Raw genomic sequence first — 14,164 nt, forward strand, 5'->3', positions numbered from 1 at the left:
TGACATCTAATCCATCCATCGTGGTGGGCCTACATTTAAAGACCTGATGGGCATTCAAACCCGATCAGATCCGAGTCGGAATCTTCAAGAATGAGACCCGAACACGGTTGGCCCAGGTACACCCAATTCAACCCCAACTCGTAGAGAGCCTTGGCCGAAATACAAGACATCAACGAGTGAGGCTTACAGTTTAAGACCCACTTCATCAGGTCTGATGGTCCTCTTAAGCGGATGAACCATCCCAAGAGATACCCAGATTGGAACTTCCTGGCCATAAATCTTTGGCTTCTCTTCCGTGGACCCGTACTGTCCCTTTTCTCAACCATCTGATAGCAGGACACAGATCGAAAGGCCAGGAACAAACCCCCAGCACTATTGTTGTCTACCCCCGTCTTGTGCTTCCATCATGGTAATCAAAACGGTTCATCTAGCTGGGTTCCAATGTGAATGGACCATAGGAAAGAAGGCCGCCATCCAAACCATCTGTCAGTGGGACCTTTTGTCATGTCACCTCTCCACTGGGGGCATACCAGAGAACGGTCTAGATCACCTTTAGGAATTCTCTCTCTCTCTCTCTCTCTCTCTCTCTCTCTCTCTCTAACCTTAGGGTGCGTTTATAAATGCACCCTTCGGTACTGATTTCCAACAAATGCCCTGGTTTCAATTTCCATTTCCCACACCTCTTGGAAGCATTACCTGAAACTTTCCAAGCTTACTCCAATTCAAGAAACAGACTCAAATGTAATTCAATTCTCACCATTTTCATTACAAGTATGTAAGTTGCATATCCTCTTTTTGGTGTTTCAGGTGCCCAGATTACATCAAGATCCATTACCTTTTAGGACAGCATACCTGATTCGCAAAATTCAAAGTTCTCTCGCCTCCATCGGAGGATTGAATTGAAAATTCAGGAACCTTGGCTGATGGCAAGCCGGAAGGCATCTACATCACAATTTATGTAATAGTAGAGAGTGGGCAAAATCAAACTCTTCATGACCACCCTTCCCAAATTAGAAGACTGTCACTGTAGATATGCCATAGAATTTTTCACACCAGCTACTTCATTGCGATGAAAAACTGTTGCTACCTCGCAGAATCTACAGACGGTTCTAAGCTGTCCATCAGGATTCCGAGGTCGACGTCCTTGTCCTCAAATTTTTTAATGAAAGGATGACCCTGCAAGCAAGGAAACAGGTTCAGCCACCCTCTAGAAGTGTTGGAACAACAATGCTAATGCAAATTATAGCAACAGTAGCGGTAGTAGGACAGACCAGAAGGTCCAATGACGACATTCTGTCTCGAGGGTCCTTTTGTATACTGCATCCAATAGGAAACAACAAGTTGATTTGTGAATGCATTTGAAATGATATATGTGAATGGGAACAGATACTGTCATAAAAAAGCATTTACTGGGATTTGATGAAGCAAGCAAATGAGGACGCATGTTTGATTAACACAAAATCATCAGGTGGGATGGTTAGAACTTTGGACTTGGTCCACAGCTTAAGGTGTGCAACCTCAAACAAGATTTTCCCTTGGTTTAGAGAGCAATTTGTTCGTGATTTTGTGATTTCATTATTAAGGTTAAATTGGTCTATATTCTCTTTGAATGGTTTCACTTCTATAATAAAAATTCTGTGGATACCGTCATATCATGTGCAATCACCAAAACAACCCAGCCGTGGTACTGCCATCCAGATGACAAACAGATTTTGGCATATGCGACATTGTAAAAATATACACACCACTCCATTGTCACCTCTGCACACAGCCACATGTATGTGGCATCCCAGCTGTCCATCAGAAGGGCACCGCTATTTGATTGCCTGGCCAAAAGATCAGGCCAGTTGACTCATAAAGCAGACCACACATGCATGTAGGATGTGGACCCATAGCAAAAGCCTTATAATTTTCCTATTTTTATTTTTTAAATGTGTGGCCCACCTGGTGGGCTGACTAGCCTGATTTGGGGGATGATCGTGTAAGCAGCATAGGACCGATTGAGATGGTTCAAGGATGTGATGGGAAAACCAGAGACTTACAAAAAGGGAACTTTGATTGGGATTGAAGGGTTTGGATTGAGCATGAGGGGAAACCTAGAAGGACTTCAAACAAGATGGCGGGAAGGGATGTAAAGACTCGAACATTAACTGAAAATAGGGCATTAGATAGGATTGATTAGCGAAACAGGATTTGAAAAGCCAGCCCCATATATGGGATAAGGCCAGGATGTCCAAACCATTTTATGCCAATGGTTTGCTAATTATGTTTTACTTTATTCTCTTTATTTGTAATTTGATTAGATCTCACAAATCAGAACAGGTCAGAACAGTTGGATTAGCAATAGTAAGTAACCACCAACATAAATGGGTGGATCTGGTTGGGATTCTAAAAAATTGGTTAGATCACATCTTCCAAAGCTAATGTAGGAGATGATCTTCCATCGATTAGCTGTGCTGGAGATGTTGGTGTCCTAGATATTGAACGATTACAACATATACAACCATGGGACTGGAAAAGGAAAAATATAATGCCAGACAAGAAGCAAACTTTTTTCTGGAAGCACTTTCCTCCATGGCAAATAATAACAATGCAAGTAATTAAAAGTGAAAAATAATAATGGCTTTGGGGAAAGAAAAGAAGCATTCCATACTGGATAAAAAGGAATAACTCAGAAACACCAGTGCCTTAGAAAAGATTAGTTAACATAGAGATGAGAACCTCTTAGGAAGCTGCTGTATAAGAAAGGCATACATACCATGAAGAAATAAATGAACAGAACTCTGGTGAGAATTGATCTGGAGGGGCAGAAGGGGGTGGTTGCTCCACAATGGTCTCTAGAAGTTCATAGAAGCTCAGCCAGCCTTCTTCTTGTTCGGATGGTATATAAGGAAAATGACCTATAGCACACTCAAGTACTACCATGCCCAAGCTCCAAATATCACTACTATAGTCATATGTGTTTCCTCTAATCCGCTCAGGCTGAGACAGGAAAGACTTGATATGGTTAGTGGATCAAAAAAAAAAAAAAACATAAACATCTGTGGACAGAACATGTTCATAGCAGCAGCAAGAGTGATGTGGGCAATCAAATCAATTTGCAAACTGAAGGAAAATAGTTCAACATACCGACATGTAGTTGTAAGTCCCAACAAATGTATCCCGCTGACCCATGGAGCTGGCAACGGCACTCACTCCAAAATCAGTTATTTTTACTTCTCCTTTATGATTTACCAACAAATTGGAGGGCTTGATATCCCTGTGAATTACGTGTCTTTCATGGTGTAAATATACCAGACCCTTCAAAACCTGGTATACAAAAGACAATAAGGAAGACAGAAAACACAAAATGGATTAATTTTACCATAGCAAGAATCAGTGCCTTGGCAAACAAGCAAAACCTGGAACAGGGAATACAGAGACAAACTAACCTGCTTACAAACAACCGCAAGATAGGGCTCGAGTATTATTTTCACTTGTTTGAGTATATCTGCTAGAGACCCACAATCCATGTATTCCAGGACAAGAGAAATAACACCGTTATGGTAGAAAGAGTGGTAGCAAACAACCACATGTGGACACTGTGATCCCTGATTAATTTTCAGCTCTTGGACTATCTGTTTACGAATAGTCTCCTGAATGTTCATCTGGATAACCTGCAGAATACATATCATTCTGTTTACTTTTCCTTTGCGTTTCTGAAGGAACCTATCTGAATCTTGGAGCAGAAACACCAATTAAAGCAGTGTCTACTCCAAGTCCATGGCCCACTCATAGTCAATGTTACTTAAATTAGCATGTCTATTTGCATGCTATAAGAACACATGCATCAAAATATAGATTTTTTTTTTTTTTTTTTTGGGTTAGCTTGTTAGTACACACCCTTGTCAGTACACACACTCTATGTTATCCACCCCCACTAGGGATCGATACCAAGACCTCAAGTGTTGAAACGAGGTATCTCCACTCAGTCTGCCAGTTGAGCTATGGATCTGGGTGTGCATCAAAACTGTTAACTAGTGTCTTATATCCTCTCTGCATATCTCAATTTATTTATTGTTCTCTGTAACTCCAAAGTCAATTGTATGATTCTGCCGATTTTAGGCAACCAGTTTGGATTCGTAGAAAGGAAAGGAAACATCTCTGCTGTTTGTGAATCTTTTTTTTGCAGGAAACATTGTTTACAACTTTCTGATTTCGTAGGAAAATCAACAAATTATTTCCCCTCTCCCCCCTGAGGCATTTTCCCAATGCAAGGAAAATGGGTTTCTCACAACAAGTGCCACATCTGCCAATGTGTCATATGAGCCACCACCCATCTTCACTTGCACTCCACATGTGCCACCGTCCATCTTCATGTGTCAATGCAACATATGTGCCATCATCCATCTTCAATTGCTTCACATGTGCCACATGTGCCATCGTCCATCTTTGATTGCTTCACATGTACTACATGTCGCAATATGCCACATGCCCATGAGCCGAACTGCCAATGTACACACGTGGCATCATCTAGCTTCAAGTGAGACATGTGTACCACCATCTAGCTTCAAGCACCCACATCTACCACATGTGTCACTGTCCATCTTCAACTGTTCAACATGTACCCCATGTACTAATCTAGTACATGCAGGAAAATTTTGCATTCCCAACCAATGAATTCAGAAACAGGACCTGAATTTTCTACAGAAATCTTGTTGAAGAACAAACGGGGCAAAACTGTTTCCTTTCCACTGGTTTACTGGAAATCAGGATTCCAGGGAAACACTATTTCCTTTCCAATGCTTTCGAAGAATCCAAAATAGCACCCCAAACAAGCCCCTGGTGGAGTCCGGAAGTTAAATGTTGATAGTGTATCCTTGTCCTTGTCTAGTGTGGAACCATCCGGTACAAGAGTACTCGGGGACTCAAATGGAAACATAAAATATGCATCCTCAGCCCCACAGAGGAAGTTGACCACATGTGCATGATGGCTCTCAGCAAAGGACTTGGAATCTCCTTGTCTTGAAGGCACACTTTTGGTGGAAGGGACCTCCAAAAGTATTTTAAACAGACAGTTGGAAAAGCAGGAATTTACCGTGGAGGTTGGCTTAAAAATTAGGCCAGATTAGGATATTACTTCAAGGTTGAACATTTCATTATCCATTGCTTCTAGAGCAGCTGATTTGGAACAAAGGGCCTTGTTAAACAGGTTCCTGTCATGTCAAATGTCATATTGGAAATTCTATTCCCTTCCTCAAATTCTCTTCTGTATTTACTTCCTTTTCCAATAATGTTTCATAACTTACCAAAAAATTATGGGTCATTTAAGTCCTCTAAATGCAAGTCCTTGAGACTAAAGGGATCAAGAATTTCATTTTTGTTTTAATTTTCTCTTCGATTGAAAGAAATATTAAGAACGCCATACTGCAGATAATTTTTCTGAAGATAAGCTACTTTCCAGTTTCATATTGTAAGTATATTTAAGAAGAGCTGTATGCTACCTTATGTTTGTAGGGAAACACCATGCGTAATAGAATGATTTATTCTATCTCCCTAGGCTAAACTTATACGTGTAGTAGGATGCTTTATTCTGTCTACCTGGGACAAACTTATAATATAAAAAGCAAGGAGAGACCAAAAATAAAAGAAGGAAAAAGAATTATAGAGTTATAAATTAAATCAAAAACAAGGATGTTCTGATACCATGTAGAATTATAAATTAAAGAAAGAAGAGTTAAAAAGAGAGAAGAAAGTTGGGAGAAGAGAGGAAAGGTCAGTCAGGGTTGAATGCCCACACTGTCCCCTTTACATTAACAATGAAAAGTCAATAGACAAAAATACCCTTAATAACAAAAGCAAAATACCCTACACTTCCCCGACCAAAATAAACAACTAATAACACGAAGAAATAACTAAAACAAAGCCTATGCGGATGGAACAATGGTACAGCCCACATCTCCACATCCATTAACACATAGAATCATATATTTGATTTCTCGGCCAAAGACAATGACAAATAACACCTTGTCATTATCATGGTTCAATATATCAGCTGATACATCATGTCGGCCAATATGTGTCGGCATATGCCCATATGATTGTTTTTCAAGTGTCACAATACTATATTTTGAACCTTGCACTCATCCCTCTTTCGGTTATAAATCTTTGTCATGGATGTCAAAAGGGTTTGTTAGGTAAGTTTCTGTTAATAATAATAATAATAACTTTAAAAGAAACAAAAGGGTAAGTCCATAGCTAATTATATAGATGCCAAGAAACACGGTCGATATTTACATCTCAACCATTTTAAAGTTTGTCACTCAATTTACCCTTGGATGATTTCCGAAATAGGAATAAAATTATGGAGTTATGAAGATGAGGGTTAGAAGAATAATGCTTTTCTTTATTGAGACAAACCAAAATTTTGTGACCATATGAAGTTGGACATTGCCAGCAGTGCAGCACTGACCTTTGGGAAGATGTACTTTTGATGAATGAGAGCATTTTTATTAAACAAAAGAGAGATCACAACAAGGGAACAAACTCCCCACAAGAATATTGGACTCTCATCCATGACAAAGGAGTCTGCCGCAACATTGGCTTTATTTGTGGTTGATTTTAAAAAAATTAGCCTTGAAGCAAGGACAATAAACTCTTGAAATTAAATACAAGTTTAGATGGGTTTGTGCCCTCGCTCCTGGCCTAATGAGAAATATTCTTCATGACCCCCTCCAACATCAACATATGGGGATGTTGCGGCTGAAACAGTGTAGCCCTTCCCGAAGGGCTTTGGCTGCCAGTGACATAATCCATAATTTTCATGTTATTATTCCTTAAACAATAGGAAAAATTACAGTCTAAATGAGGCTGTCAAATGGTAGTAGCATGACCTAACTAATAGAGTTTATCCTTACAGGTGTTCTATTCTATGGTAACCCCTATCAATGTTTTAAAAGGCATGGGAGGCTTGCCTTGAGGCAGAGCCATTCTGATGAAAGAAAGGCTGTAGAATGGATACAACAAGAACACCGTCTCCTCTACGTGATATGAACCTTGAATTCACAAGGTATAATGGCTCTTGAATCCACAAGAAATAAAGGAAAATTCGAGATATTTTATTGATGTATGTATCTAAAATGAAATTAAAATGCTTAAATAGTAAAATGCAAACCCTAATTAAGAGTCCTAATTCGACTAAACTGGAAATTACCCAAAATAGTAAAATATACTAAAAATAGAAAGTTCTAATCTAATCATGCAGGATTATTCCCGACATGATTAGAAGCAATTCTTAATAAGAAACCATATACTAAAACTCTAAAACGAAGAAGATAGTCTAAATCAGAACTTATTAAAAATAGAAAGCTTTTCCTAAAACCGCAATTTTGAATCGGAAGGAGTTTTCTTGTGAAACGGACTAACACAACCCGCTGTGCTAGTCGAGTTCACCCCGGATGGCCTATTACAGTAGGAATTCATATGTTGTGCGTCGTGTAAATACTCGAATCAAAAGTTATAGTCGATTTATGGTTCGCACTTCGAATGACAATTTCTCCCTATCCATAATGAATTTCTTTGATCCGGACACGTTTGCGGCCCAGTTATGGCATGCCCTACATAGGACTGGGCCCGGATCTAATGGACTACGTTCGCTTCCGTTCAGGCTTCTTCCCGTCTAATTGTGCCAGGAATAGGTCTGCGGCCATCAGTCCCCTTCACTTGAACAAAAAAAAAAAACTCGTCACCGAGTTATCCATCGGGCTCATGATATTCGTACAAATCTGTAACGTTGAATGTCTGGGAGATCTTCGCGTCATCAGGAAGATCAATGACATAAGTGTTATCATTAATTTTTCTGAGTATCGGGACTGGGCCTATCTTCTTATTTCTTTCCTTATTATATGTCCTAATCGTAAATCACTCCTTGCGCAGGTGAACCAACACTTGATCACCCACTTCAAACACATTCTGGCACCGATGTTTATCAACCTCTTCCTTATACTTGGTGTTACTCCTATAGTCTTTTCTGAACATCGGCATGCATAGTCGCGCAGCAGCCTACCATATTTTCCGCAACAACACTCATCCCGATAACTTAGGCAATGAGACCAGGTCGAGCATATGCTTGGGAACTCAACCATACACAATCTCAAATGGGAACTTACCAGTGGACCGATTATGCATGTTGTTGAAGGTGAATTCTACCCACTACTAACCCCCAACCCATCTAACACCACAGATTTAAAACCCGGATGGACTGGGCAACCAAACCAGTTTGGACTAGAACCGTTTGCCAAATTTACTTGATCGCTAGAAACCTCGGTTAACTTGGTGGGTCAAGAAGGTTCAAACCCTGACCTCTACCCACAAAGCAAATGCCTAAACCTCTATGTTAGGAGTAAATTGTTCATTCATCTTTATATTTTAAACATATTATATTAAGGAGGTTCCCGAGCCAAAAGGAGTCAACATGAAGGTGACCAATAGGGCCAAAAATGGGACCAAACTAGCCACAATAAAGGCTAGTGGTCAGTCCCCCCAAAGGGCAAGCAAGCAACGGAGGATCACAGAGGGCAGCAGCCAAACATACCACTAAGGCGTACACGCAAACGTAGTTACACTATTTTTCTTTAGTAGATGTTCCAAGAGGCTTAGGCCTCACATCTTGAGGCTTTACACCTCACATTTCAAAAGAATTGGATGCCTTCACCTTTTAAAACACAAACTTGATTCCTTTCACTAACTAAGGGCCCATTGGAGACACTTCCTCAAAACAGAGTTTCCAAAAAAAGCCTGCTTGTCTGGTCAACTCGACAAAAACCAATCAGATTGGTTTTTGCTGAGTCGGCATTTTATCACCTCCTTTGTCCAGCAAGAGATGAGATGGGGGTTTGCAAAGTGCATCCAAACGCACAACATCAACTGCCATTTGGATCTAAAAGGCATTTAGGCCTCAAACAGCCCTTTGGAGGCTGAGTCCAAATGTGCCCTACATTCTTATGAATGTTTCACTCATGCTACATGACTTCCCAATCAACTAAGAAGAATACCAAACTAAGAATCAAAGACAAAATTTCTGCAGAACGAATGTATTCACATTGGGGAACCATTTGTTAAATTTCATTGTGTACTCATTTCCAAATGGGTGTCTCCAGCAAATTACCTTCAATGCAAACAACTTGCCTACCCATTTATGGCGAACAAGTTGAACAACACCACCACTTCCCTTCCCAATGACTTTGATGGTCTCAAGGTCTTCCAATGAGAATTGAAGATCGACCTCTTTAGCATCTGATGGCTGTACATTGAGTCAATAAAGAAAATCAGTTGAGAAAAATCAGAAAAATGTAAATTAATTTCAAAATGAAGCAAGAGCGACAAAAATAATCTCCATAGTATAGCTAGAAGTTCCACAGCACCTTTCTTATAATCTTATTAGCATGATAATCATAGGTACTTCCAGAAGAAGTACTATTACAGTGATCATCTGGCCATTTACTTGATGGGAAACAATTAAACACTAAACCTATAATTCGGTACACAGAAATCCTACTCATCAGATGGGAAACAATTATTTATTTGATGGAAAACATTTAAACACTAAACCCGTACTTCGGTACACAGAAATCCTACTCATCAGATGATATTGAACAAGGAAGATCGTCAGTGACATTGAAGAAACATGACTACTTCTGTCAGGAAACAGCATAGAAGCAGCCCTTTTGTTGAAGGTATAGAATTAAACTATTATCTTCTTTTCTACTTTATCAACTTCCCAAAGGCATTTATTAAAATAATGACAAAGTAGGAAAGATGATAGATAATAATACAGTGGGCATGTTGTCCCAAATTATAAGAGCTTGCATCTCAACCCTTGCAAGCTTATCAGATTTAACATTAGCTATGGATGTGTGCCGCACATCATGCTACAACTGATGCAAGTATTTGCTGACATGTTACTCCTAAATGATGAACAAGTTAGGAACCACCTTATAAACATGTGAGACGAGAAAAGAGTGGCGCCGGCCCAAGAGTGAGGACCGATCATAAGTCTAGTAAATGTCATGACCTATTATTTTGTTATGCAGGTTGAATCTCCTGCATCAATAACCTTCTAGTAGATCCTCTAATTGATGGCCCTTTTTCACCTTAATCCTTTAGCTTGAAGATGCTCACATTTTTAAGACTCTACATTGTCCCCCTTACGGTTCAGTTTTGTTGATCAGCATTGTTCAGTTCACATGTGCCAGTTAACTATTTCAATTTAAAGCATAATCATAAAATTGAATCAAAGAAGCAAACTACCATTCCTATCTTTGTTCAACACACTACGTGCGGTTACCCATGTATTTCAAGTTCAACATCAGGATAGGTTTGTAATTGTACCATTTAAAGTTGTTATGTGATCCAGCCTAGCTCTCTCTATCATAACTTAAAATCCATTCAGTCATGGCAACTTGAACTTGCCATGTCTTCTTCTCTTGTTGGAATCTTTGGTAGTCCATTTTCCAAAAATTGCTCTTTTTTTTCCCTCTAATGTAGCTTTGTCCCATCTATCTTAACTTGGCCCAATAGAATATGCCATGAATCTCTCGTGAAGTAGTAAAACTAGCTGATTTAGTTAAGAATGCACTGCTTCTTTCAAATGCCAGTGTAAGTATTTCTTTTCTGCCATTTTTTTCTTTCTAATAAAATTTTTTGTTGACCCTCAAAAAAAAAAAAAAGATAGATAAAAAATCAGAAGCAAGCATTTACAAACTGTTGGATTATATATAATGGCATAAATGGCTTTATGAGTTAGCAAATAGATGTTTAATAATCCAATGTGCATATATAAGGTAGCCCTTCTACATGTTGCCACATGTGCAAATGTGACAAATGGGGGTCACATCCAAACTGTCCATCAGGTCAGACTTACCCTTGGAAAACAAAAAACAAAAAAATGCTTGTCGACAGTTTATGAAACAAATGGATGCTGAAGAAACTTGGCCAGATCCCCATTAAGTAATCAATTTGTTTCTAAGACGTTTGGATGCAGGGAATCATAAGTGATAGTACAAAAGCCTTTCCAAGGAAGAGAATCTCTAGAGAGCTTCTCTTTGTCATGTTTGGGCGATAGAAAGGAGAATCAATGGAATTATGATTTTATGTCTGGATTGATGAGGAAAGTAAGGACCATAGAACACCCTGATCCATGGCTCAAGTGGTTGACTGAGTGAAGATACCCTCGTTTCAACACTGAGGTCTTGGTATCGATTCTCTAGTGGGGTGGCTAACAGTGGAGTGTGCACTGACAGTGGGGTGTGTACTAACAAGCTAACCCAAAATATAAATAAATAAAAAAAAAGTAAGGACCATAGAAATAGGTATTCATACAAGGAGAGATTGAAGATGTGAATGGCAGCACCTGTGCTACATGTACGAGATTTGAGACATTCATAATGAGGGTCCATCGTGATCCTGCCTTAACCCATGTGTGCAAGGCATTCAACATGGCACATGCGCGTGACATGTACCACGTGTGCTTACCTGCAACTGGATGAGGGTTTATAATATTTCAAAATGTGACAATTTGGCAGCATGGATTTTGGGTATTTAGGATTTTCAAACCTGGATCTTGAATCCAAAGTCTGTTTGCCACCCCGGATTTTGGACTGTAAATTCCCCCTAGGGGCCATTTTTTATTCTTATCTAAAAGGTATGTGGTTTGCAAAATCCAAGGACTTTCAATCCTTTCTAAGTGTCATAACTGCTCTCTCCTCCTCTATTAAGTGGGCTTATATATATATATATATATATATATATATATATATATATATATATATATATATATATATATATATATATATATATATATACAGGTTTTGAATTCCACATGATTGAAAATCCAAGCTGCCAAACACAACTGATGGAATGAAATTCTCAGGTGTTGAAAATCTTGGATTTGGATTCTAAAGTTAAAATCCAATCCAAGGTGCCAAATGACCCCTCATAGGACAAAACGTTGTGGTGTAAAATGAAAACCTCCTTTTTGTGAATGGAAGAGTTTAAGGCAAATTTTGGAGGAAAGCTTTTTCCACCACTTTACCCACATCCAAACACAGTGAAAAATAATGCTTGTGGAAACACTTTCCATAAGTACAACTTACCTTGCATCCAAACGACCCGACATTCTTTGCCCACCTCATAAGTGAACCATACAGAAATTTTCACGTGGGCCATCTGCATGGGGTAACCCATCTGATGAACGGCTTGGACCTAGTACATGCGTGCCAGGTTGGCCCATGTGGTGGCATGTCGCCGAGGTTCATTATACAGAGATTGGGATTGTCAACCCTCAAGATTACAAATACTGAAATATATGTTTAATAGCAAGATTCATTTTTTGTTCCCGTCTTTACTCCCTCAATTTCCCTATTATGATTTTTTTTTCTTTGCGGACGTTTTTGTTTAAGTTCAATAGAACTACTCTTGCAATAATTGAAAACAATCTTTGCAGAAGGAAAAGGAGAAACTAATAAGATCAGCGACTTCCGACACAAGAAGAGAAGAAAAGAAAAGGGAAAAAGGGGAAATGAAATGAACTTACACGAGCTTCCTTTTCTTCAGAGATCAGGCGCAAACCTTTCTGATTTAGGAGCAGATCGCCGTCCTGGAATGTACCGCTTGCAGTCCTGAAAATTCAAGAGAGAGAGAGAGAGAGAGCTAATTACTAAAAATCAAGAAAAAGACGCGAGAATTTACTCAAACAAAGAAAATAAAATGATCGATTCAATCGAAAAGGCTGCAATTATGAAATGGCAAGAGAGAGATAGAGAGAGATCTATAAAGAGATTTGGAGAAGAAAATGTGAGGGTTGAATACAGGAAATTGGTGATGGGGGTTTCTTGAGCGGGAACGGAGAGCTTCAGCTGCTTTAATGGCTTCTTGCTCTTCATGATGGTGGTGAGATCAAGGGTTTTTTCTGGTTTCTAGGGTTTAGAGAGAGAGAGAGAGAGAGAGAGATGGAGAAAAAATAAATAAAGAAGAAAAGGATTTTGATTTTTGTCGCGGAGGAGACGACTCGTCGGAAAGGTAAAATCAAACGAGGGAGTCCGCCAAAATAACATGCGAATGTCCTGAATTACCCTCGTTGCTTGCGTGAAATGGCGAAGGAGACTTGTCTACGGACGCGGCCAGTCGCTAGCCACAAACGGGCAGTTCTGTAGGCGGGCCCACCATGACGTATCTGATTATCCATGCCGTCCATCCCTTCTCTCCAATAATTTTAAGAAATAACCATAAAAATGAGAAAGATCTAACGCCCAAGTTGACTACACCGCATATGACTCCTGCATTTAATGCAATTCAAGCTTAAAATAATACTACGAAAGGATGGAAGCGTGGATAAACAGGTGGGCCCGTCCACTTAACTGCTCGTTCGTGGCTAGAGAGGGCAAGGTAGGATGCAATCCATGTCCAACCATGACTGTAGGGCCCACCTAGATTTATGCATTGTATTTCCATACTTTCTATTTGATTTTTCAGCTTATTTTTTGCTCTGCCCAAAAATGAAGAAGATACAAATTTTAGGTGGACCATGCCACGGAACAATTGTCAGTGAACGTCAATTATTAAAACTTTCTTAGTTCCACTATTTGGTTTAAAGGTGAAGCTGAAATTCATTCATTTATTTTCTAGTGACCTTGCGGAGTTCTTATAACTTGAGAATGACATTGTAATTCATGTGTTGATTCTCTCTTCATCTTGCGGATTTCGGTTGTATTGTAATTTTCGAGTGAAGTTTAATTTTATTTATTAATTCTTTAGTCACCTTACGTAATTCACATACGATATAATTTTCGGGTGAAGTAGAGTTTTGAATCTTGATTTTCTATTCATCTCACAAAGTTCGCTTGTATTGTGATTTATAGGTAAAGTTGTCCAAGTCCACGTGTTGATTTTTTAGTTATCATTTAGAGTTTATGTGATTTATGGGTAAATTTGAAGTTCATTTTTTAATTTTTTTTAGTCACCATGCGAAGTTCTATATGATTTTCGGGTGCAGCAGAAGTTCACTTATTGATTTTCTAATCATATTGCGGAGTTCATGTACAGAAGGTCATATGTTGAATATTTGACTATATAGACACATTCACCTGTATTATGATTGCTGCTATAAATTTCTATTTGTGAAACTATA

General features: G+C 39.0%; 1 protein-coding gene across 1 annotated transcript; it reads right to left on the reverse strand.

The window, feature by feature from the left end:
- Positions 1 to 721: 721 nt before the first annotated feature.
- LOC131222908 (mitogen-activated protein kinase kinase 6) lies at positions 722 to 13,052 on the reverse strand. Its single transcript, XM_058218150.1, has 8 exons — positions 12,847 to 13,052; positions 12,572 to 12,656; positions 9,146 to 9,280; positions 3,432 to 3,656; positions 3,130 to 3,309; positions 2,759 to 2,982; positions 1,272 to 1,317; positions 722 to 1,176 (listed from the first exon to the last, which is right to left on the reverse strand). Exons 1-8 carry the CDS (start codon positions 12,918 to 12,920, stop codon positions 1,084 to 1,086), a joined length of 1,062 nt encoding a protein of 353 aa, XP_058074133.1. The 5' UTR covers positions 12,921 to 13,052; the 3' UTR covers positions 722 to 1,083.
- Positions 13,053 to 14,164: the final 1,112 nt, after the last annotated feature.

Source organism: Magnolia sinica, chromosome 13 (assembly GCF_029962835.1).
Source record: "Magnolia sinica isolate HGM2019 chromosome 13, MsV1, whole genome shotgun sequence".
Classification (NCBI taxonomy): Eukaryota; Viridiplantae; Streptophyta; class Magnoliopsida; order Magnoliales; family Magnoliaceae; genus Magnolia; species Magnolia sinica.

Excerpts from the sequence above, each read along its gene's own strand:
- LOC131222908 (XM_058218150.1), bottom strand. The coding sequence starts at position 12,920 with ATGAAGAGCAAGAAGCCATTAAAGCAGCTGAAGCTCTCCGTTCCCGCT. Across the intron at positions 9,281-12,571 it reads CTGAAGAAAAGGAAGCTCGT|CCATCAGATGCTAAAGAGGT; the intron begins GTAAGTTCATTT and ends CTCAATGTACAG. Across the intron at positions 1,177-1,271 it reads TGTCGTCATTGGACCTTCTG|GGTCATCCTTTCATTAAAAA; the intron begins GTCTGTCCTACT and ends CCTTGCTTGCAG.